Source organism: Perissodus microlepis, chromosome 10, assembly GCF_051167445.1.
Source record: "Perissodus microlepis isolate ML-2025 ecotype Zambia chromosome 10, ASM5116744v1, whole genome shotgun sequence".
NCBI classification, from domain to species: domain Eukaryota; kingdom Metazoa; phylum Chordata; class Actinopteri; order Cichliformes; family Cichlidae; genus Perissodus; species Perissodus microlepis.
The window spans coordinates 31022599-31049417 of record NC_140470.1 but is presented as its reverse complement, the minus strand read 5'-3'; the positions used below and the strand labels follow the sequence as shown (position 1 = coordinate 31049417).

At 40.8% G+C, this 26819-nt stretch overlaps 1 protein-coding gene and 1 long non-coding RNA gene across 3 annotated transcripts in view; one reads left to right on the top strand and one right to left on the bottom strand.

The window, feature by feature from the left end:
* The window catches only part of LOC146379654 (rho GTPase-activating protein 7), a 110294-nt gene extending 84457 nt beyond the window's left edge, over positions 1–25837 (bottom strand). The window contains exon 1 of one of the 2 annotated variants that reach the window (XM_084940970.1): positions 25484–25837. In XM_084940970.1, the coding sequence (XP_084797096.1) occupies positions 25484–25604 (121 nt within the window). In that variant the 5' untranslated portion in view covers positions 25605–25837. The remainder of the gene's footprint in view (positions 1–25483) is intronic. The other variant, XM_084940969.1, reaches the window with a different exon arrangement.
* LOC146379655 (uncharacterized) lies at positions 13894–17463 on the top strand. The gene is made up of 3 exons (XR_014801450.1): positions 13894–14107; positions 15474–15537; positions 17373–17463. It is a non-coding gene; the product is annotated as an uncharacterized LOC146379655 (long non-coding RNA).
* Positions 25838–26819: the final 982 nt, after the last annotated feature.

Below are 26819 nucleotides of genomic sequence, written 5' to 3'. Positions count from 1 at the left end.
CAGCTTCAGACGGACAGAAACACTCAGTTTCTGTCAGTTTTTTCTACTCTTGCGTCTGCATGATGTCAGAGAGAGGATATCTCCAATATATTGCTGTGAGAAAGCACTGGCCCCCTTTCTGAACTTATAGTTATTATTTAAATAATTATCTGAGCTAAGAAACCAAGAAAAAAACCTGAGAAATCAGGAGTGGGGCAAATACTTTTTCACAGCACAGCCAATCAGATGAAAACTGAGCACAGAGATCTGAACACGGTTTGATTTTGTTGGTAGATCTGAGCACTTCTGCAGGGGGGATTTTAGAAATATTTTATTTTTAATCACTCCATAAATCAGAAAACTGTCAAACTCCAGAAAAATCGGTTTGGGAGGTATAAAATGTTCTGTAAATCTGGCCATGCCTTCAGAATATAGATGAGAAAGTAACTGGAAAGTTTGGTGATTTAAAGTACTGTGGGAGAGCATTTCATTTAATAAAAAATCCATAGACTTATCTCGGAAACTATTACTGTTACTATTTTTTAATATTTTAAAATGTATTATTCCAATAAGATGCACTAATTAGGATCAGTTTCTAATTACCAAACAGTCTGATGCTGGTTCATGAAGCAGTAATGAGATTCAATTTATTTATTTGCGGTGACCATGTAGGGTCAAGTGAATAAGGCTTAGTGATTGGTCCTCGACCATCTGACTGTTCGCTTGAGGAAAATGTGTACTCCCTAACGGTTAGCCAAAGACCTCTTTTTGATTGCTTTGGCTTAGCATATTGCAGCGGTTGTAAGTAGTTTGCATCGAAGAGGCTGACTTATCTACTTATCTATACTCTCTAAGCGGTAGTGAAAAATAAGTGTGACATGAATCGGAAACTGTCACTAGTTTTACTTTGAAGGTGCCGTTTCTGGTTTGCGTCATGCTTTTTCAGGCTTCACTACTGCTCTCCAAGTATTTGCAGACAAGTTGGCATTTTCCATGCAACTCGATTGGTGCAGGCAACTGCACCAATCTGCTTGTGGTTGTTTTTGGTGGAGAATCCTCTTTGGGTCCAATTTCACTCAGCAACTTCCTGCAACCACTTGCCAGCTGGTTGAGAGTGCACATTTTTCTCTAGCCTCGTAAATCTTAGTTTTCATGGATGTCTGGACATTAAACTTTAATGCAGCACCCAGGAGAACAGCCACACATCACTTTCTTGGAGCTGAACAAATCAGGACCATTTTTAATTCTCAGCTGTGTCACAGTGTTTGTACTTTAGGAACTTCACGAATATTTGGACCCATAAATGGCAAATGAGCTCAGTCTTAACAAGCGGATAGACCCATTCCCCCCTTAAAAAAGCAAAAGAAAAAGAAAAGAGCCCATATACCTCGTGGACACCTCTGAAAAACAGCTGCATACAAAGGCAGTCACCCTTCGGCTGAGAAATGATGCAGGCTAACACTTTTGTTTTGAAGTCTCCAGGTTCAGCGGGAGCTTTAGTCCAAACACAAATCCGACCAGAGATGTTCATCTTTGTCCGACAGCACAACTCCTTTTAGGGCCATAAGGCTTCTGGCTGTTTGACGTGAGACTCGAGCAGAGAAGTTATTTTACAACAGAGTTACTTGTCACATAGCCAATCCTATAACACACACAGTCCCACACACTCCATCAGACACACAATGAATATAGATGCTTGTTTACCGTTTCTGAAAACCATTTAGCATCTGTTCATCTGTTTGTGGTTTCCGAGTGAAGCTATAAAAGCAAACAAAGTTCTGTCCTGTGATGATGTGAATGACAACGATACAGGCAGGTAGAAGATACAGAGCCACCAAAGCACCAGTCAGCCGCCATTAGAGATCCTTCTCTGGGGCACTGCAGCTTTAGCTCCACGGCTAAATGTGCATGTGAAATGTGCGGAAAACAAGAGGGACTGTTTGCAAGAACAGTGCTTTATGGAAATTATCATGTTTGCAGCACATATGGATGCTCAGATGACTAAAGTCACCACTGAGTTTATATCAAAGGATGCACACATTACTCAAAATACAACATATGAATCAACATTAAAGCTTCTAGTGAGGGTATTCATGGTTAACACAGTGACACAAGTCAAACATTCAATTATATTATTACTGATGTCACTCAGGTGCTGGCAGATCGATACTCACTAATAAAAAAGTAACAAAATCATTTAAAAATTTAAGTGCAACTTTTTTATAATGGTGATATTTTTGATTTACTACTTCTGCTGCAGACTGAAATACCTCATGAAATGTCCATTGCATTCCCAGAAATCATGGCAAAGCTGAAGGAATTTTTCACCTGCACCGTCTATGAGCGGCAGGATCCATACGAGCGTTCTCCAAATGACAAAACTGTGTGGATTTCCTCCCACAGCAACAATGATCTCACTAAAGGTACTTTACTGATACAGAACCCCGAGTTTGTCCCAATGACTCTATCAGAGTGTGGATGAGTGAACGTTAGATTAAAAGTGCTGTATGAATGATTGTGTGAATGAGTGAATGAATCTTTTAGTAAGAAAGCAAATAAATAAGATAAGAAAAGTGCCTGACTCTGAGCCTGGCTCTGCTGGAGGTCTCTTCCTGTTGAACAGGAGTTCTTCCTCCCTGTTGACACCAAGTGTTGCTCGCCTTGTTGTGAACTAGTGCAAGCAATAGCATGTTACTGTTTAGCTCAAAATAGAGGCCTGCCAGAATGGCTATGGACAAAAAAAACATCTGGAGCAGATGTATAGGGTGTAACTAAAGTACAAAGCCAAAGTAAATGATGACAACTTGTAATGGGAAATGTTTTGCTACGATAGTTTACAGTTTTTCTTGAACTTCCTGAAGCACCTTATTTCTCATACTGATAAGGTATGACTGATGTCTGCAGACAGACATTAATTCCTGAAACACTGGAGTGAAGAGGGAAATCATGGAGCGCAGTATGAGCGCAGATGACAGCTCCTACTAAAAATCAACATGTTTGAATAGTCGCTCCTGAAGTGCAATTAATAACTGACGTTTCAGTGATAGCGCTTTATCATTTTCACTCAATATTCTTCATCGCCAGCGTTGAGTCTTACATTCTCCTGATGCTCTGTGATAACTGCGTACGTGCAGCTAAAACCCAGATTAAACATCACCGCAGCTGTGTTTGAGAGGCATCCTGACAGATTCACGCAGTGTAAACACGTAAATCGCAGCGGCGGAGAGACGTGTATCAGTGGGCAGGAACAACCACCGAGTTAAACACTCTCACTTCACTACACATTTATTACGCATGAATACATGTATGAACTGCAGCCCCACTGCTGCATACTTAATCGTTGTTTCCCCCTGGTGTGAAAGTGGAAAGAATAGCAAGAGAACATTTGAAATGTCAAATGACTGACAGCGATCGCACACAGAGAATCATTTCGTGCACATAATGAGCAGAAGTAATCCCACAATGTCTAAAGTATCCTTTCAGCCTGAATAAGAAACACAGCCACATTTTTATGCTTTAAGCATGATGCTGAAGCTTTCATCCAAAGACTCTGAGTCTGGCAGCAGAAAATAGGTTAAAATACATTAGTGATGGTCCAGTCAACGATCAACTCTCAAAACACACAGTTTATATATTTGTTTTCAGTATATTAAAGCCCAGTCTGAAATATACTGACAGTAATATGTTTATTGTTTTCATTATTTTGAGTAGAAACTACCAAGACTGAATCATATCTGTTATTAACCTCTGTCTCTCTTCCACAGCATGTCTTCTATCCTGTCTTCCTTCTCTCACCCCAACCGGTCGCAGCAGATGGCCCCGCCCCTCCCTGAGCCTGGTTCTAACGGAGGTTTCTTCCTGTTAAAAGGGAGTTTTTCCTTCCCACTGTCGCCAAAGTGCTTGCTCATAGGGGGTCATATGATTGTTGGGTTTTTCTCTGTATCTATGAAGCACCTTGAGGCGACTGTGATTTGGCGCTATATAAATAAAATTGAATTTAATTGAATTGAACTGAGAATTCAGATGCAAGACTACTGAGGGAGAGCGAGCTGACAGTCCACCTGAGAACTGCCTCATTCTGGCATCTATTTTCCAGTTTGTCAACCTCATGCCTATCTTAAGATGATGGCAGAGGCCACCTGGTGGGAGGCAACCTGTCTCCAACGATCACAATCTGACTCGGACTGACTGCAACCACCCTCAGACCGTTTGACAGACACATATATTATATAGCCAACATATTTTGATCAGTCTGATGAGCATAACCGATGAACACTTAAACGCTGTCCTGCAGCAATCACGGCCCGATTTGTGGAGGAATTTCTGTGTTAAACCTGTGAGCTTCTAGCTGGACTCAAATGTAAGTAGTTCATGAATTTCTGCTTAATGTAAAGTACATAAATGTCAACAGATTTCAACAAATGCACAGCAACACGTCTGTGATTTTTGCAGATTTGCTACAGTAAATTGCCATATTATCACAAACAGAGTGCATGCAACTGCTAACCTGATCACATTACATTGCAGAGTGACGGCAGACTGAATTCATTTTGTCACCGTCTTGATGAACCAATGTCGGTTTAAAGGCCACAACATTTGAACAGTTGCAAAATTGCAAATGCATTGCACCCTATTGCACTAATTTTGGTCATGCTGTGGTCTCCAACCACTGTTTTCTCTGGTGTGACTGTAGCGTTGCCTCTCTGCCGAATCCCTCATCCTGCAGGTGGAGTCCAACTCCATCACCTTGGTTTGCGTGGTTAAACACCAGCTGCAGTCTAAGGCAAAGGAGTTTAAGACAGTCGGATGGACAGAATTGACATCAAAAACTCAAATATGTGATATTACAGGACAGGGCAGAGCTAACGTTAACCTGTAAGGACAAAATACTTTATTTTGCATCAAAGTAATCGAACTTGGCACTTTTAAGGATTAACACAGGAATTATCCGAATGATGAAGATTTACCCTCTGATTTGAATATTAGCATCAAATTGATGACTGACAGTCATTTCAGTAACTGTTTATAGTTTCTGCTAAACAACTGTGAGACCCACATTGCCATTACAGAGACATTTTGCAAAGAAAGACATAAAATCTCAAACTGCGTACACACAGACGTAAAGATGTTATAAACCTAAACTCACTAACAAAGATATTGTGGCTATGGTGGATATATGGGATGTAACCCAGTACATTGCTGTATTTGATGTGGTGCTTTAATCTTTTCAAGCTTTAAGTACTCCATGAACCGGTGAACTTTTTGAATACCTGCAGAAAGCTGCAACTTTTTTTCCAGCCAGTCTGTTTCATTAAAGGCTGAGCTGAGAGTCTGTTGAAATGGACTCGTTTTGTGTTGACTGTTGGGATGCTGGAGAGCTGTGCACCCAGATAAGAAAGATGTGAGCATGTGTACTGTGAAGGAGTTGACGAGATTTTGGTCAGAGTACACTGTCAGAATGACTGAAAGAGATGAAGGTCAGAATCCTCTGTTGGACTCTTTCTAATAAAGTACTTTAACGTCACTTCGAGAAGACAAGCACGACCCAGCCATCCACTTTATCTACGATAACAGTTTCTGTGAATGAAGCAACTTCCAATTTTATTTTTTAAACTCCAGCTTACACACTACCAAACTTTTCTCAGTACCAAAAATGGACCATTTACAGAAGGTTACAGCTTTGATGGGAGATGGTACTTTGGGAGAAAACAGCATCTTGGCCTCAGGAACCTGGGAGAGAGTTGAAGGAGTTCATGCTTGTTCATGAGTGAAGGTAGACAGGAGAAAGGGAGACTGCAGCCTCATCTGCAACAGCGCGCACTCTTTGACAGAAGACGTTAATCCTCAGGTGCTAATTCCAAAACAAAGGTTTGAAATTAGCACTTGATGTTTTCCTGTCTTCACCCAGGGTCAGGAAGCTCTTGGTAGTAACTGAAAGTTCACAAATGCAGGTGGCATCTTAGAAAAACAGTTTTTCTAAGATTGAAGCGTCTCACCCAGCAGTGAGTGTGAATGTGCTAACTCGAGCAGAAGAGAAAATGAGGTCCGTCTGGGGACAACACTGTGCGAGGTGACTCGCTCCCATCCGTCTCAGCAGCACAATGCCGCTGTGCTCAATTGTCCCAACCAACCCGTTGCCTGCGCTGTTATCGTGTATCCTCCTTCAAGAAGTAAATAAATAGATTTTTTTTCCCCCTGGGAAACTGAATGGAAAGTTATTCAGCCACAGATCCCCAAATGATGACTGTATCCTGGGAGTTTTCAGAGATATGAAAATGAACATAACGCTCAGTCAGGTAGAGACATTTTCTCAATGTGAAACAACAGCTACAAAAACAGCATAAAATAACCAAGGCTCACAACCCCAACATTATGTGAATGTGAGAACGATAACACGAATCATGTCAGGCCTTCAGTAGGAAGCACAACAACATACAGGAGGAATAACAAGAAAAGCTAATCAGCTTACAAAGCCCGAACATCACAGGATGATAAGCTTTGACAGGTGAAATAACAACTTATTGAGTTTTAATTGCCCAGTGGTTTTTTCCATCCAGCTAATTATTGTCTGCGCTTGTTCCGTCTTAATCAACTTCAGTGACTCTGTGGAAAACTTTGAGCTACATTTAACTATGAAAAGTGCTGAGCAGTGGATCGGACGATGTTAGAGGCAGTGACAGCACTTTTAAATGCTTCCAAGGGTTGTCCTTAAGACATGTTATCAATTTATACACCACGGTGAATGCTTAGGTTAGCTAACTGATAGATGTTAATGGTTCCAGCTAGCTTTTACACTGAATTTGTTTTTTTTTAAAATAACCTAAACTTCAAAAACTTTAAAAAAGGCCTGCCCCACTAATGTGGTGGGTTTCTGTCAGGCCAAGCACTGCTTACTCAGTGAAATCTAAAAACTAAACGGATCTTCTCTCCTTTCATCTCAAACAGTATTCACTTAAGCTTCTCTTGTTGCCTGTGCAGACCATCCTCTAAACTTAGTGACATCTTGTGGCCACAGTTGACTATTGTCTCTGGAAGCAGCCTTAACTCCAGTTGGCCCAGAAAGCTACTTCCACTGCTGCCTGACTCACAAGGCTTCGCTACAGTGAGTCCTGCATATGTGATTTGGCAGATTTCTATGGCAGATACCTCCTGACAAAGCCCCAAGAGATTTGTGTCTCCTTCTCAAACCAGGGATCTTTAACTTTTTTGGCACCACTGAAACTGTAGCGATTTCAATTTCACATTCTTTTAATAATCTCCCATAGATACTGTCATACATGGCTTAACCCTTTAAAGCCGGTCGGAGCTGGCACGCTCTGTTTTGCATAACTATTTTTAAATCTCTGTAGAACCGGAACCGTGTAAGCTAGCGCAAAAAATTTTTTTTGCATATGAAACCGGAGGAGTTGTACTTACATCTTATGCCATCAGCTCGTGCTAGGTCACAGTTTCCTTCCACATATAGCTTTGCAAAAATTGCATAAAAAGCGCTTGCAGGAACAAAAACATAATATTCCAGAAACACGCTTTGCCGATCTGATCAGCTGTTCGTAACACTTCCCACATTGAAACAGACCCATTTCCTGCCCGAAACCGGAAGTGACGTCATTTTCGCGGAAAATGTAGTTTTTTTATTTGTAGGCCTTAAAAGCCTATACTGGTGTTTTTATAAGTCATGTTTGACTTTATGCTTTTCTGAATAGTTGCTGGGATGCTTAGAACTCAAATTGCACTGCTTAAAATAGTTTATTTTGATGCACATGCTGTTTTCTTTGCAAATTTGCATCATAGGATTGTTTTTCGTTTTTCCTGCAGTATATAAAAATTGGTGTATCTCAAAAATAAAACTACGAAGACACTCAAAATAAATTTCCTGTTGTTGTAAACTATTTTTTGCAACTTTTTTTTATTTAAAGTTTTGAGGGATAAACCTCTTAAATTTCTCCAAGTAGAAATATATGTAAAAAAAACCAAAAACGATTTTCAATTTTTTTGTAGTTTATTGCACTTTTTTGCAATTAATGTAATTGCTATGCACTTAATGCATACATATTATTAAAATTTGGGCTATAACAGTTGTATTGATGTATAGCAACTTGAAATGCTCCCAAAAATGGCACTACAACATGTAAAAATATAATATAAGCTCTGGCAGACTTGGTTCTATGCTAGGTCTTAACGGGTTAAACCCTTTAATTCAGCTTTGATTTTTTTAATTACTGTATTGTAATATGTATGTTTAAAAAATAAAAAACAGGTGTTAGCTTGTTTTTCAGAGCTCTTTTTTCAGTGATACACGGTCCTAACTTGAAAGCCACACGGAAAAATATATGATTTTATAGAATATGATTCAATATTTCAATATTCAAAACTGAACAGAATACATGAATAAAACATATCTAAACTGAGCTTATCTTAAACAAATGCAGAAGTAATATTGATCCATTTAACGCTATTTGGTAACATTTTTGGCGAAATAATTTTTTGGGAAACACTTTCAAATGTTTTACTTATTTTATTCCTTTATGAATGAATAGCTCCACACATTCATCCACCACTGCTCATCGTCAGCTAACAGTACAATATTCATGATGGGAAATATAGAAGTAATGATTTTTTTACAGTTCTTCAGCCTTAAGGGAGCGCAGAAAAGTGACGACGTCTATGGATAGTGCAGCATAATCGAAATAAAAGGCAGGAAGTGAAATCATGAAAAGGTATATGAACAGTATAGGATGTTACTTTTATTTACAATTATATTCTTATGTTTTCTACTGTTTTGCTATTTTATCGTGTGTTGTTCAGCATAAACACTCAACTTCTGTTGTACTTAAATGTGCTGTATAAATAAACTTTACTTCACTAATGCTGAGCTAAAGGCCAAAGTCTTCCGCAATCCAACATCATAGAACACACAATACACTAATGCACCAGGATTGTGCAAGTTTGTCAGCAGCAAACAGCTCGATATTCACCGATCGAGTTCACCAGCTTTAGAACGAAGGCTGGAGTTAGTGTAAGATTTCCTGGGTGTCTGGTTATTCTAACCTGGATGACATTAAGTTTCACAGAAATAATAAAAAAAAGCTTCTTTTTTATGTGAGGCTCTTATAACAAGCTTATAAGTTCGATGGCAAAACAGGGGTTGATACAGTGTTTTCATAGCACCTCCATGACTGACTTCAGCTCCACAGAATGACTCTCAAATCCAATAAGACAGAAACTAGATTTTAAGGTTGTGGAATGAGGAGGTGAGTAAAAGCTGCACCGAAACGGGCGAAACTATTGCTGCCACAAGATGAAGAGTCTGTTGTACCTTTAACAAACTCACCCTCTAAGCCACAGGACACCCTGCTGTTCCAGGATAGCAGAATCATTTCAGCTAAGCCATTTTCCTCGGCTGTGCCCTGGTTTACTGCCACACCCTGCCTCTCTGAAAATCTGCTGAGAGATGATGATAAAAGCAGCCATTTTGGGCCTTTCTGTGGCTCTCAGGTGGCCGCCTCCTCCTCGCCTCTCTGCTCTCTTTGGAAACAACTAAAGCACATTTCCTCCAAGATAATGAATCCAACTCAATAAATATTGTGGAATATGGGACTCTGGCTTTTGCTGAAAGCGTATTTTCTTCTTTTCATTCTGCTGTCCTTTCAAAGCTGTGTCCCTCTGCTGCTTTAATACAACCGCAGGTGCTTTACATTGAATTTCATTGTGGCGAGAGATGCAGAGAGCAGTTTTTTTTCCACCTCGTCAAACCCGCCAACTGGCTGCCGGCTCGGTTCTTGGAGGCAAATATTGAGTGGCCTGAAATGTGAAAACATTTATATCAAATTCTAAATAGAAAATATGCCCGGCAAGTGTGCATGCAAGGGGAGGATGCAAAAGGTGTTTGCATTGCCACATCTTTAAGGGGAAAATCCTAAAATAGTGGTACATTAAATAATGCAGTAATTTTAAACAATCCCAGCATTTTTGATCCCTCCTAACTTAACTAGTACAACATCCATCTGATACTTTCAGGGCTTAAAAGCACATTAAAGCTCTGTTAAAAACCACAGCAACTTTACAATCACTCCAAGTGGCACGAAGCTAAAACGTTTCTATAGCCAGCTTTGAGCACCGGTATCATGGGATCACAGTATCAGTGAACTGCATCAGCGTAATGTCAGTGAACTAGAGAAAAGGACACTAGGCCATAGGGCTGTGCGATATGACCAAAATCTCATATCCTAACATAAAACATTTCTTATCCCGATAACCATATAAATCGCAAAAGATTGTATTTTCTGTAAAAATTAAATGAAACTCGGGCAACTCGACTTGTGTGAAGTGTTTCCAGCTGGGCGTTGTGTACCTGCAGTCGAGTGTTTTGACCGATGCATGAAACGATACATTTTTAGACACATTTGTAACGGCCGCCGTTTTCTTTGTGAGTATTTATTACACGGCGTGCTGCGGGTGAAAGCCTGTTCTAACGTTTGAGTCTAAGGTCTATTTTGAGTGCCTGACGGCTCTGTTTTGCTTCTCAACTGTAAACTCTCTCGTGTAGATGGTCGAAAAGGTTTTCCGTGTTTGAGTCCGAGATGGGGGCCGGTTTGTGGCATAATTTGCATAATTTGCATAGTACAGTTTTCTGGTCTGTGTCAGACTTGTTGTTGTTTGGCTTTTATCAGTGTTTTATTTGTTCCTGAGTAAATCGGTTTGGCTGAGAGTAAAGTTATAGTTTTCACACAGCTGAATAAACGTCAAGCAGACAACTGATCAAACAGAAGTGTGCGATGGTCGAGAATTTGCTCCAGTGTCCTGTTATATTTTAGGGAGGAGCAGATGTCTGAGTTTATTAAACTCCACCAAGACAGCTGGTGACGCAAATCTGAAGGCTAGACCGTCCCGCTTCACAGCCTCGCTCTTCCGGCCTTCTGGGTCTTAGAAGGACCCGACCCACGTAGACCGCGAAGGACGGGTTTTCCGAAGGATGCGGCCTAGGTTTTGGGACACAGCTTATGGGTTTTTCTCTACTGTAGCTGTTAGCTTAGTGGCTAGCTGACTTTCTGTCCTGCCACTTCTGACATTTTCCTTCTAACCAGTTAGATTTTCCACACTTGACGAGGTTCGTGCCCTCCCGCCACGGACCTCGTCGGACCAATGTCAACAGCAAGGGTTGCTGGGAAATCATTGCTGATTGGCCAGGTTACATAATAACAAATGATCTAATTGGCCCACATCTTTATTTAAATCAAAAAGGCGACCAAACTATTTACATCATAACACATCAAAATTACTTTCCACTGCTCTTTTCTCTAGCCAGGGTGTGATGGCTGCAGTTACAGCCACACATATTGGGTAATATCTGTCAAACATCACAGTGCTACAATAGACTTATACATAACACAACACTTATATTTTTCTCTTTAAATATAGGATTTAACTTACAGGGAAATACAAACTGGTTTTGGTTTATAATTAACTTACTTATACGATCACATAAAATAAGTGCATAGATTTTAGTTAGTTTTAGTGTATTATTTAATTTTTCTTTGTTTTCTCAGTGGCAGCTGCTCCCAGTCTCTGGGTTGATGAGCTAATAGGTGGAAAAAGGGGCGGAGCAAGGCTATATGGAGACCTGTAAACTGGGTCATACCACAACTCTGGATCATGGGGGGGAAATAGAATTTGTTATGTTAGTTTCAGCTACGTTTTTGTGCATTCTACCCCTTTTTGTGGGCTGTATTTAAGTTTAAGTCTTATTTAGGTACGTCAGTTTGTTTGTTACCAACTTTTGAGTAGAGTTCTGTTACTTTGACCTCTTTTATGGGCCCAAGATTTAGATCTTTAGTATAATTTAACCAAGTTTGTTTTCTGGGTTAAATAGAAAAACCTTTTTTTGTTGGACTTTAACCCGTGCCTGACTTTCCTTTACTTCTCAGTCCAACACAAGCAGTGGTATCCTGGATGTTTGATCTGCTTTCTAATAATTTTCAATCGGTATTAGGACCTTTAAAAGTTTACCAAAAGGCACTTTGTCAAGTTTTCTCCATTTAAAACAACCAGCTGACCATCTTTTCTTGATGTTTAGTCTTGATTGAAAAATAGTTAGATGATGATGGAGACACGAACTGGCCTCTTAACCATGTATGACCCACAAAGCAGTCGATTGGCTTCTCTAGCTTTGTCAGAATTTTTGCTTTAACTTTAACTGTGCTCTATGTTTGATACCTCATGCATTAAAAATATGGTTGCAGTGTTGAGTTTGCAGCAGTACGTGTTGTTATGACAGGAGCATTAGAGTGATTTGTCATTTCTGAGAGATAAAGCAAAGCAACAAAAACACTAAAAGGTTGAGCACAGATGGAAGGGAACATTTCATTTAATCTCTCGACACTGAAATCTGTGGCAGGAAAATGGGGAAAATACCAGCTGTGCTACCTCCAGGAATGCTGGTACCACCTTACAGCAGCGCACATTTTAGTCCTTAAAATATCCCAGAAGGAAAGAAACAGGTCACAAGATATGATGACAGGTGAATTATAGGGTTAGAGAAAACATTTATTTGAAATATTCAGACTACTGGTTCCAAATTGTGGGTTTTCAATTTAATAATTAATCTTAATTTGAAAATCTAATTTTCTGTATGCCATCATGTTTCAGTGTTTAAAAAGCTGGTTAAAGAGGTTTGAGCACTGTAACCATCGAACTTTGAAAACGTGGCTTTTAATGGGAACAGGTTTTTCTTCATGGTGCGGAAACAGAGTGAAGAGTTTTGATCCTATTGGCTGAACTCAAGCTGAAGGTGTGAGAGGCTGCAAACGAGAGAGAGTGGTTTTTGATTAAAGTCAGTACACAACATGTCAAGGTCATTGCTATGATGATTTTTAGTTTTTATAAGACTGACATATGAATTCAGGGCAGTAAATTTGAACCTTCAAATTCAACGTTGAATCTCTTCATTAGGAGCCAGACTGCAGCCACCTAAAATACTGCGAGGATGTTTTTATTGAGTTTTCTAGCTTCCAGTAGCTCATTCATTTGATTTTTATTAGGTCCTAATAGAAATCAACAGAGTGGTGCATTGCAATCAGACCAGTGCATACTGTTTTCAGGGAAATTACTTAATTTTGGAATTTAACCGCAGTCAAGCTGCTACTTGATGCGAGCGTTGATGGACGTAGCGCATGAAAATTTCATTCCTCTGCATCCAACATGGGCTGAATATGAATCGGCTCATGAAGCATTTCGATCCAAACCTTTGAAATAAGTAACTAAACCAGGTGGTACGGCGCTTGCTGCCACGCTGAGCCGTCCTCCTCCCTAATGCAGAGCCGAGCGACTGAAAAATCGTCCATCTTTGCTGCTTTTTTGTGTGACGAGTCAAAAGTAAACTCCCAACTCTTGAATTTCCTGCTTTTTCTTCACCGACTCATCAGTCATTCATTGGACTAACTTAAAGGTTTAAAAACACAAACTCTCTGTGATTGGCCCTGAAACCATTAGGTTTAACTCACAGAAGAAGATGCGGTCGATGGCGGTGTTAACAGGCTCCCTGAATAGCTCCGCAAACTCGACCACTTTGTTGCCTCTCCTGACATTTTCTTTTCAGCTTTAAGTAGAAAGTCCATCATTCTCATTCTGAACAGGAAGACCTGCCTCCTCCTTATTCTCATCTTCCCCCACATGAAGATTGCATCTTCATAAATCAAACAATTTCTGATAAAAATGATTCGGAGGGCTTCATACGCTAAAATATTCATGAACTGTGAGGGGAAAATTGCAGATGGGAAACCTATCAGTAAATAAGACAATTTTCAAATATTCTCTTTGTGGATGTTGGAGTCGAGAAACCTGAAATCTGAATCCTTTACTCTTTTATTCCAGCTGGAGTTTTTGTGCCCCCACTGCACATCTGGAAAGGTTTTTTAAGTGTAGCGTAGGCTCCATCTGAATGGCAAAAAGCCCATCGAACACACACAGACACAGCTCTGTACTCTCCAGAGTCCGTCGTGTGAATGCAGCCGGAGTGACGGCAAACAGAGGAAAGAGGAGAAGAGCGGAGGCAGCACATGGAGAGGAAAAGAGCAAAGCAGAGCGAGGGGAAAGGAAAAAAGACGGAGTGAAGGAAGGCATTGAGGATGAGGTAATACCACTGATGAAACCCAGGCAGCGATGACGACAGACATCCGATGCGTTTATGAAAGCGAACAATCTCAAAGAGATTTCTTTGTCTCTGCGGTGAGCATAGCTCTTCCCTGACACAGTTGCAGCTAAGACTTCTCACTACTTTGACTTCACCCTCATACTCCATGCACCTAACACTGTACACACCAAGCAGCTACCTGCACTCTCACTGGTAGGTGCATAAAAAGTTATACATTATGATTAGAGTTTAACAAGGTGCAAACATGAAATTGACATCTTGCCCCACAAATATCAGCAATGTTTGGACAGCTAGCGAAGTCTGGCTACTTGGCATATACTGGTCTCCTACATGCTAGCTAGCTACACTGCTATAATTAGGCTGATATAAACACCTTAGGAGAGGAACAACTTAAGGTCACGATTAAATTGTTCCAAAAAATAAAAGTTAATACTGAGGGTCTGAAAATGGTCCAAATTCATGCACATCTTCAGCACGATATTAGTTACAAATATGTTGATTACTCACTATGACAGTCCACAGTGAAATCTCAGTGAGGTTGTCGGCTGTAGCTACACTGTGGGTTTTTTAAAGTTCATATATGTGTTGCACATGACAACAGTCAACAAAAAGCTGGAGAGAACAAGAGTCATGGTTGAAAATAAAGGAGACAGAACTGCAGCATGTTACAGAGAGCGTCTTATCAAACGTTGAAGACGCTCGGTCAGGCAGATTGTAATAAATCAGGAGCGTCAAGACGCTCAAAAACCACCTTCAATGTAAATGTGAGACGCTGGCAGCCTCATTCTTTTTTCTTGGTTTCTTAAATGTATCGACAGGTGCGCTAAACCTTAGTGAAGTGGTAGCCCCCCTGGTGGGCTGTGAAGGTACTGCAGGTGGGTCGCAGTAATAACAGAAATTCAGTTTGAAATGAGGATGTGCAGTTGCATTTATATAAATGTGTGCATTTATTTTAATATAAACGTGAATTCAGACTGGTAATAGAAGTGGTCAGTTTGTGATGCTGCTCATTACTTGGACCTAAATTTACTGATCTAATACTGATGTTTGCTTCCCCGTGGTGGGTCACACACACTGGCCTTAAAACAGCCTACGTTGTTTATAATTTTTGAATAACATTTTTTAACTTAAATAAACTCTCATTTATGTTGATTAGATGTAGATTTAAGATTCAGTGGGCCGTGTGGGATTTTCAGGTTTTTGTGTGGGTCGCAGCACTCTTGATTTTAAGAAAGGCTGCTGTAGATCAAACAGGATGCAAACTGATAAATCATTAAGCTTTTTTTGTCTCTTTTATTTAAAATAATGATTCGGTGTGTGATGCCCCATGGACGATTAACCAAAGAACTGCGTGAACTTAGATGACAACAGCTCTGGGTTGAGCCGGGAGGGCACGGACCTCGTCGAGGGTAAGGACTGATTTGTGTCCACTGTTTTGTGTGTCAGCAGTGCTGCCATGACTGAGCCTTCAAACTGTGGGAGAGTACAGTGTGTTTGTTATTTCTTTGTCTCCTGTGTTTTAAACCCTGCAGTTCGTTCCATCACACACGCTCTTCCTCACGTCCTGCCGCCGCTCAGAGACAGATGATGAAACACACATGCCCTTTTTCTGCAGTCATGCTGCTCCTTTTGCCCCAAAACAGATCCATTTACCACACAAGCAGCAAAAAACAAAACTCTGTGTGTGTGTGTGTCTGAAAGCTGATTATAAAGAGTGTGTGTCGCCCTGTGTGTGTTATCCTCTTACTGTCAAGCCTGCAGAGACATGAAGGGGAAGTTTGTGTTTTGTTTCGGTGTGTGCGTGTCACCCAGGTTCTCACCCCAGTTTTCCCCACTCGGCTGTTTAGTTTGGCCCGTCTCTGATCGCAGAACAAACACCAGCCTTCACATCGATTCCCCCATCACTTTTGGCTCAGAGCCTCGGTGACTCTCTGCTTTCTCATTTTCAGTTTTAATCATCTTTATCCTCAAGAACCACTTCATTATGCAAGGCTATTTAACTGTAAAATCACTGTATAATTTGCTGTCTGTTTATGCAAATGGAGAGCAGAAGCTTCTACGGCTTCATCGGAAAGAAAAAAATGCAAGGACGGAAATTTACGCTTTTTTGTGATTATTTTTTTCTCCATCAGTACAACTCTATTGGTGGCAAATTGATCCCAAAGTGAGCAAGCCAAAATTAAAAGAGCGCTTTGTGGGGAGAATTAGTAATCCATCAAGCATTTCTCACGTCTGTCTTCAAATACTGATTAAGCCGCCCACAGTGAAAACATGGAAATGACGACAAAACCTAAACTCTCAACTGGACCTTTTAGAATTGTTCTTATTTTCTGTCATATACAAATTAAACATGGCCAAAAAACCCCACCCAAAACAAACATATACAAATAATAAGTCCTCTAAACAGCAGCTTTACACATTTTTTTTTACACTTTTGGATCTCTATGATGTCATAGAGAGCCAAAATTTCACCAAATCTAAAGCAAAGCGTTTTGTGTGGTGCTGTATGTAATTAGGTTGTCTCAAATGATGCGAACATGGCAAATGAGCATTTGTTCAAGTGAAAATATTTCAGCTTTGGCAAAATTTAGATAAGATGGAAAAAAGGAAGCTTGCTAATTTTGCTTGGCAGGAAAATTAGTCGGACTAACTTAAATTTAATTGACATTGAATTGAATTAAAATGATTGGTGTGTGGACAGATCTAGTCTATAGGCAGTAGTCAGAACCTCAAATTCGTTAATTTGTGTTGCTGTGCCACCTTTTCCGTGTCCATCATGACAATTTTCACTCTTATATTTAGTGATTTACAATTTTAAAAGAAATTTAGAGGTTGGAGGGGTTGGTGGAGGTGGGAGATATTATTAATCCAAGATATGTTCTCTGGTTAAGTTTAAGTAGTAAAAGCAACTAGATTAGGTTGAGCTAAATATAATGGTTTTGCCTATAATACAGCAGTTACTCATCATGTTCTTTTAATCGTAATGTTTGCATAAAATACAGAAGATGAGTTGAATCCACACGATTATAAGAGCACTCAAATTCTCCATGGACATGAATCTGCAGGCACCTGCACCTGTTGTGAGTTTCTGGATATTCTCATGCTTTCATATCGGTGCAGAAGAGTTTACAGAAAGCTTATGACACAGACTGTTTGGAGTCATGCTGCCTGCAAGGTTTCAATGGACAGCCATATTTGGGATTTGAATTATGACAAATTTTTTTTATTCTAAATATTGGGACAGGCTGATGAAGAATGGCTGCCGTGGTGGAGAGGCTCAGAGACTGAGAGCAACAAAAGAAAACCAGAGGACAAAACGAGAGGCAGGAATGAAAATTAGAGGTGATTCTCGAGGGTTGTGTTCACACTACACCACAGTTGTCACTCCTCAGGAGAGACACAAACCTGGTTCAGTTCAGTGACAGTTTGGTTATAAAAGAAGAAAATAACAATCACTTCCTGTCACTAGAGTAACAGCTTAAACATTCACATTAAGGGGACGGCTGTGGAGCGTGTGAGCAGCTTCAAGTTCCTGGGAGTCCACATCTCCGAGGATCTCACCTGGACGACCAACTGCTCCAAGCTGGTCAAGAAGGCTCACCAGCGCCTCTTCTTCTTGAGGACTCTGAGGAAGAACCACCTGTCCTCAGACATCCTGGTGAACTTCTATCGTTGCACCATCGAGAGCATCCTGACCAACTGTATAACAGTCTGGCACGGGAACTGCTCTGCCTCGGACCGGAAGGCGTTGCAGAGGGTCGTGAAAACTGCCCAGCGCATCGCCGGAGCACCACTTCCTGCCATAAAAGACATCTACAGGAAGCGGTGTCTGAAAAGGGCTGGGAAAATCATCAGAGACCCCAGTCACCCATCACATGGACTCTTCACCCTCCTGCCCTCTGGGAGGCGCTACAGGAGCCTCTGGACTAAGACCACCAGGTACCGGAACAGCTTCTTCCCCACAGCTGTCAGACTCCTGAACTCTGCCTCCTGACATCTGACCCACGTTAACACATGGACTGAACATACACACACCCACAATGGACAACTGTACCCTCAAACACACAATAATAACATGGACTGAACCACCACTCACAACCACTAGCACTTTATATAGATACTGTAGAAATTATCCACATATCTAATTTATCTTAACTGCACTACTGTATAGCTCTGTGTAAATAATCATTCTGTACATACAATAATTTTTAACCCTACAACTGTTTACAACTTGCATAGTTCCCATTTCTGTATAACTGTATATCTCAGATTTCTGTAAAGTTATTTATTTCATATTCTGTATAGTTTTTCATATTTATATCCTCTTCATATCCTGTTCATAGCTTGTACTCACTACAGCCTGTACATACCTATAGTTATAGAATATTCACAACATACTTCATACCGTGTACATTATAACATACCATAATAGACCCATTTCTGTAATATACTTACATATCTATATTATTGCTAATATATATTGTAATATATCTATATCACTAAAGCACTTCTGGATGGATGCAAACTGCATTTCGTTGCCCTGTACCTGTGCATGTGCAATGACAATAAAGTTGAATTCTATTCTATTCTATTCTATTCTATTCTATTCTATTCTAAATATCATGTATGGTATCTGTAGGGTTCAGTTCCCCTGAACAGTGTACAAACAACTCGATACACGATACAGTCACCAGCAGAGGTGGAAAGTAACGAATTACATTTACTTGCGTTACTGTAATTGAGTAGTTTTTTTTGTGTATTTGTACTTTTTAAAGTAATTTTTCAAGTCTGTAATTTTACTTTTACTTAAGTATATTTTTTAAAAAGTATTGTAGTTCGCTACGTTTTCAATCACACCCGTTACTGAGTAAATTAAAAATAAAAAAAAACATTGTGCTTCGGAAATACTGCAGGGAATGATGGGTAGTAGAACAAATTGGCGCTAAGGTCACGTTAAAGATGGAGTCTGACATCGGTGTTACGGATCCAGTGAAAAAAGAAGTCGAATTCTGCTGACCCTGAACTCGAAGAAACGGATGTGAACCCCTGGCCGTATTTAAGGGACCATTTCGGCTTCAAGTGCAAGAAAGGCAACAGCTTTATTATGCAGTGTAAGCTGTGTTTGCCCAGAGAGACCGAGTTAGCAGCTTTTAAAAATTCCACATCAAACCTGCGCAAGCATGTAGAGGTAAGTTAAATACAACTCGTACCGTTATGGTAGCAAAAAGGCTGTGTTCAAATTAATCACATTACGTTAAGACATCTGCGAAGAACACAGATAACGTTGGTTGGTATAGCAACTTGCTGTAATCGGGCACGTTGTTGTCCACGCAACTTACATTTTTTTTACTGGGTTGGTAAATTGCCAAAAGAAAATGTGTTTACCTACGTTTTTCCTGTTTGTTAATAATAATAATTTATTTAAAAAAATAGTTAAATTAAAGACAGAAGCGGCTACTTTCTTACTTAACCCACATATGTTCACACTGCAGGCAAAAGAATAACAGAGCGCTCACTTACCTTAGATTAGTCAAAGACAGCTGACTTGTGTTACTTGTTAATTAGCACTTGCAACCTCCCGTTAACTAGCCTGTTACTGTCCAATAAAAAAAAAAACGCGAGGTATATTGGTATAATTTACCAGCGGTAGCTATGTAATGCATTGATGTCTTATTAGGGACGTCAAAAAACTTTCTCTCAAACTTAACACTGCCTGCCTGCCTCAGCTGCCTGCGAGCGTCTCTTTAGCTGTGCTGGACTGCTGTTCACTGCAAAGTGAACAAGGATGAACTCTACTAACTTTGAAAATCAACTGCTTCTCAAAATTAACAGGAAGTTCAGAGAGTAACACTCTAGGATGGATACAAAGGAACTTTAATCTAGAGGTACAGTAGGGCAGGGCCAAGTTTAAAAAATTAAAAAACATTTTTAAAGCAGCTGCCGTTCAGTTCAGGACTTGTTCTCTTATTTGACAGTTTAGAACACATTCTCATGTGAAAGAATGATATGGTTTTGTATTGAAAACACTGTGATACCTGACAGTTTGCTTGATTGGTTTGGTGACCATTATCCATTTTCATGTATAGACTTGCAGTTTAACTGCCACTGCACTTTAATTCGTAAAGTTTTTCTTTTCACTAAAAAAGAACTACTTTGAGATTTATATCCACTGTCTTTTTTTGCACTACTCAGAAACGGCTGTCCTCCTGCTGACAGAAAAGTAACTATGTAACTTTTACTCTGAGTACATTTTAAATGAGCTACTTTTTACTTTTACTTGAGTACATTTTTAGACAGGTAATTTTACTTGTACTTGAGTAAAATTTCAGCAAAGTAATAGTACTTTTACTTGAGTAAAATATTTTAGTACTCTTTCCACCTCTGGTCACCAGGCAAACTCAGATTTTCTCTCTCATCACCAGAAGGCTGCCGTCTTATGTTCCTATACCCTGTGACTGAGCCATTACCCAAACTTTTTGTAGCTGCTTTTCTCTCAGCTGTGTGTGAATATGTGTGCTACAGGGATCTGAACCACAGCATTACATAATCTCTCTCTCAGCCAATCAGTGAGCACAACCCTTCTACCGTCATTTGTTGATCTGATCCAGAAACACACACACACACACTGATGTAAGTGTACACACAGCTGGAGCCAGGTATCTGTTCTCACTAGAAAACCCAAACCAGCTGTCAGAACACACACACACACACACACACACTGGTGTTAATATGCATCACTAGGATTACTCAACTTTCACGTTCATTTGAAGACCTGCAGGTAGCTCTTGCAGCGTTGTCATTAAAAGCTTCTGAGCTCAGAGACCGGCCTCGTCCTCTGCAGCCTGCTGATCTGTAACATATCGAACTCCCCGCTGTTTGGATCAACACACACTGTTTCATTCCTCCACTTCTTCCAAAATGAGGCCACAGTTACATGTTATGACAGGAGACTGGGGTCAATGGGAATGTGTGTATATTTCAATCTTGTGTGTTTCCGATTAATGTGGCAGTTCTGTGGCGCCACATTAATGTGGTGTTCAGATTCAGGAAAACTCACACAATATGTGTTTTAGTAGAGGCAAGCTGGTGTTTTATATGTTAATTGTTTCTGATTGTCTCTGATTTTGCACAAAAGTTAGAATTGCACAGTTACGGAGCCCCGCCAAGGACATGGGAGACAAAAAAATTAAGATGAACTTTTGCATGATCTCGCAAAATACACTGCATCCTTCGCAGGTCGCATTTGAAGGCTGAGTCGGTGTATCCTTCGTGACCCAACCTATCCCAGAATTCATAGCGCGGCCCAGCCAAGTCATTTCTAACAATGGCGGCAGCTAGTTAGTTTTAATCTTATGTTTTCTGGGTTACAAAATAAACGTTGATGCTATTTTCAGGCGTGAATGTAGCTGTGTAAACTTCAAGTATCTGCTCGGTTTATCAAGACATCACATATTTGTAAAAGTGCTCAGATGTTTTCGGAGACGTCTGTTACCCACCATCTCGAAGCTAACTTTAGGTCGAGGCCCACTACAGCTGGGGGGAACGCCGCACTCCCGGCACATCGTGCTTCGACCTCCCGGTCGGCTTCGAGCTGGCGCCCTCTGAAGGATGCGGCAAAAACATTTGCGCAAAAGTTCATCTTAATTTTTTTTTCTCCTATGTCCCTTGCGGGGCTCTGTACAAAGTCACAATGAGGACATGTATAAAAAATCCAATCAGGGCTCCAAAGCACGCCCACATGAAAGTGTTCTTTCCAAATGCTACGTACAAAATTTAAATAACGCTAACAATGGATCAGTTTGAAGAATTTGTGATCCTCAAAAGCATTTCCATTTTTTGCTCCTATTGAAAAAAAATCTTTTTGAGCCAGTATGAATATAATCCTGTGAAACCAACATATGAAAACTGCTTCACGGTTTCACTTTTCTACCATTCGCTTTGATAGAAAAGTGTCAGCCTGGTGCTGGTGTGAAAGCTTAGAAAGAAACAGCTGGTACTTTTATTTTGGTGGCGTTTCCTTCTCACAAAGACATCCCTGGGTTACCATTGTTTATAAAATACCATTAAGAAATAATGAAAAGCTACATTTCCTGCTTCCTTCACAGAGCGCAGATCTACATGTTTGATTCAGAAGAGTTTTACAACTGTCTTTTGGCTCTTTCTGACACACAACCTCTGGATAGAATCGAACCAGCAACCCTTTGTTTGTCCAGGTAACGTTTAAACCACTACACTATTGAGAGTAATGAGCACCAATGAAAAGAGAAACATCCAATGATTATGCAGAAAGCATCAAAATCTCTGTAGGCTATGAGACCGGGTAACGAGCTACCAAAATTAGCTGACTCATCAACTTTCTTCTCAGTTTGGCAGCTTAAATTAAATGCTGTGAGTACATAAAGCATACGCGACAGGTCGGAATTAATTAGTATGTGAAAATAACTGAAAATTGGACTTTACCTGCACAACAGCCCAGAAAGAAATACAAAAATAACCAAAATAGGACAGGAAATGACCAAAAATGAAATGATATCATCAAAGATGAATAACAACAAAAGGCAGAAAATTACTGAAGGATGGAAAAAAAATGTCCACGGAAAACACTGCAAACAGATGTCAAATCACCAGCAGGACTCACAAAACACCTGCAAGACACAGAGCTGGAGACAAAAAGACACAATGCATGAGCTGCTTTGTCTTTTCTGCAGTGTGGAGGTCTTGCCCGGAGGAGCTCGGTTTCATAATCCATCCATATGCACACAGCAGAAAATATTATTCCATTCTCAACTTCTCACTTTAGCACTGAAAGTCCTTTGAAGCTCCCTTTTTTGCCAGCGCTGGTATTTCACAGCATCCTGCTTTACATTCACATTTACACCTGAGAGTGGAGCACACAGGGCGCAGCAGGTGGAGGCGAAGAGTCACGCTCGGGGGTCACCTTGACATTTTCCCAGCTACTTCAGTGAATTAACCTTTTAGTCACAGGCTCACCTAACAAGCCCACACACAAACGGCCTCCAGGAAAATAAGACCAACCCAGCTTCAGCTCGACCGCGTGATATTTTCTCCGCGGGCTCACGGATCCATTAAAACCTGCTTTGTGTTAAGAGCGCTGAAATGCTGCCCCTGATCTCTCAGATGGAGAGAGAGCTTCCAAGTTCTCACTGCGGACGCCACGCTGGGATTCCTCGAAAACCGAGAGCTCCGTTTAGCACCCCGAGTATCACCCGGCGAGTTTGCCTCGCAGCGCGGGAAAACACTCAGCTTCAATGAGACGTGAAACCACAATCAGTCACAGCTGCAGCTCGCATGCTAGTGGCTTCATGGGACTGTCTATGATGGGCAGCAGGAAGCAGCAGCTGACCACCATGTTATGATACAGTCCATGGATTTTATTATTCATAGCTTTTAAAGGCAAAGGTGTAGATTTCATGATGCCAGCATTTAGCACACATGCGTTTGAAAACGATAACCAGCGGGACAACGATGCTTCAGATCTTCAGGACTTGCCGTTCTTTAGTCCCAGTAATACACTTCTGCCATAATCTGATGCTGATTCAAATTCACCAGCATGCTGGAAATAAAGTGTCAGTTGCTCAAAATTCACAAAATTCACAGGAGTCAGAGCCCCAGAACAACACGTAGTGTGTCTCTGCATGAACCAAACAGAAATAATTGAAATACCTCGATTGAAGACACCAGCAAAGTTACTCGAAGATGAGGAAAGGCCAGAGCAACTAACTTACAACGCCTTCTGTATCATACGTTCTTGCAGCTCTTGCTTAAATTTATGGTGTACATATTATCTGTTATTTCAATTTGCAAAACTCGTGCACAATTTTAGTTTAACTTTTCTTTAACGAACCTTGTTTTGTCATCTAGAAAGAGATTTTTCCAGGCTTACGATAACAGATTGGCTGTTCAGCTACAACCGAGGAGTTCTTAGTAGTTTTCAGTTGTAGAGATCACAGTATCCAAACCTGAAGCCAGGGCATCAGGTGAGGAGTGAGATAACGAACCAGCTCAACAGTCTCTTGTTGTTCGTTGTGCACCATGAATTCATCCTCCAATGTGATATCCCGAGTTTTACTCGATTTTGCCTACACAGACAGTCTTCACTCACAGTCTGGACCACTCACCAGATTTGTGTCCCCGCAACGGCATCCTCCAAAATAAAAAACAAGGTAAAGAATCCACACCACAGAAACGCATGAGCAAGGGAACCCAACAGGACTTTGCACCCATAAAGACAACATTTGATGAGTCTCGACACCTCAGTTTATATCACCAAAGACGAGTTTGATGAACACTGGAATACTTTTCAGGGTTTTTCCAAAGGTAGCTGCACAAGCAGAGACCACCCTCCCTAACTTCTGATGCAAATCCAGTCACTTTCTATTATCAGCAGGCCTGAAACCACTCAGCTCACAAAAGAGCTTCAAAGACTGCTCCTAGCAGGCTTTCTTTGGGTAAAGAGTGAACAGACTGACCTAAAAACACCAACTAGTCCAGACAGGTGTATGAGAAGGTGACTGAGTGTGGGATTGGCCAAATGCCAGTCAGGTAAGGCTTTCTGATCACATCTCCCATCAAACTGGGTTCTGACTCACCTCAGCACTGCCTCTGTAAATGAAGAGTGTGTGAATCACAACTGCTTCAGAGATGCACTGGAATTTCCAGAAACATCTGCAGATGACTCTGTTTTCACATGGTGATTCGTGGTCTGGACTGATAAAGGCCAGTGCTGCTGACTGTTTAATGACGATGTTGCTGAATTAAGCACAACTCTGCCTAAATAAAACAAAGCCTGGATGTTATGCTTCATTTAGCATCAGTGGAACTTAACTTACTGAACTTCTTCACCACACACTCTTCCACAGAGAGCTGAAACCATCCCCATCGCCTCCTGGGAGGCTCCTTTTATACCCACTCATTCTCCTGACTTGTTGCCAGTGAACTTCAGTGAAAAGCAGCATGTTCCACCAGGTGTTTTATGCTTTTAAGCATGAAATTTTCACTCTTTTGTTGCTCCTAATCCAACTTTTTTGAAATACATTCCTTGCTTTGAATTCACGATGAGCAGAAAAACAATGACATTGCCAATTTAAAACTTTGCGATTGGACTTTAGGGTTCAGCTGATTTGCAAACCACTGCATTTTGATTTAATTCACCTTCTGCACAGCATCTCAACTGGAAACAGACGAATGCTTTTAACTATACCTCCCTTCCCTAACATCAGTTTCCTTCACCATGCTGAGTTGCACAGAACACTTTTACCAAAACACTTCTGCAACCTTGCATAAACCGCTTTTTTCCAGCTAAATAATCTTCACCCACATCGAATCCCAACTCACCCCACAGCCGCCTCTCCCTCACACCCCTCCAGAAGACATCCCAAGCCTTGTTGGTGGAGTCTTTGACATGCTCGCTGAAAGATCTCCGCAGCTGAGATTTTACCGTCGTGTGCTGAGCCATATTCCACACGTTCGACAGTCACATATTCCCAGTGAGAAACCTGTGTTTCTGGACAGTTTCTAATCCATGCGGGCAGCGTTCACTCTGTCACGGCTCATGCGGAGGGTGTGCTTCACTTAAGAGTTCAGCAAAGTAAGGAAGGAGGAGGAGGAGGAGGAGGTAGAAGAGGAGGCAGGGGGGGCTGACACTTGATGCAAAAAGTCTGCATGCAATTTGTGAAACAGCACAGCCCTTTCCCTCCCTACAGCTCCACACTCAGAAAGTTAAGTGTGTGGGTACATCTATCTTTGTGAGAGCCAAATTCATCAAGTCAGGATGTTTGGGACGGTCCAAACTTTGGGACAAGCCTTCAAAGGGTGTTTTGAGAGTTAAGAATTTGTTTATGGGGCAAGGGGATGTAATATGTCAGCGAAGATCCTCACAAAAATATCAGTGCAATTTTGAGTGTGCGTGTGTAGCTGAAAGATAAGCGAATGATTACAGTGTCCGTGTGTGTGCGAGGCAGAGCGAGAATGAGAAGTATTTATCTTTTGTGTGTGCGTGCTTGTGTCAGAAATTAAAGGATTTGGCCGGCCTGAAGAGAGGAAATGACATCTAACCTGGGTTAAAGGCATCAGCAGTATAAACACGCACGCAAAAGGAAGCAGACACACTCGCATTATAAACACAAACACTTCCATGCACACTGCGAGACACTGCACTGCCGCACACACTCTGAATATTTCATTATCGGGCCTCTTCGTGGTGGCAGCTTGGTCTCAGTTATGTAAAAGCAACTTTAAAGCTTTGAAGGGAGGCTGTTGTTTGAGGAACAGCTTGCAGAGGCGAGGCCGACTTGGACTTGTTTGGAATGATGCAAGGATCGACTTGTCAGACTTTTCTCACATGAGCTTTGAGCAACTTTGAGAGAATCAGGTTGGGTTTTTTTTCCAGTTGTTCATTTAGACACTACCGGTCTAAAGTTTTAGAAAGCCCCAATTTTTCCATTTTTTATTGGAAGTTGTGCAGTTTAATGTCTCATTGCACTCTGAAATGAAACTACAGTGCAAATAAGCAAATTTTAGTTAAAAAAGAAATCATGGAATTAATTTATAGACCAATAGAAATCAAGTGTTCAGAATCAGTGTTCCTATAAATGTGGCACTTGTAGGTTGCTTTGCTTTCACATAACAATTCGATGCGGTTTAAGTCTGGAGACTGTGCTGGACTCTCCAT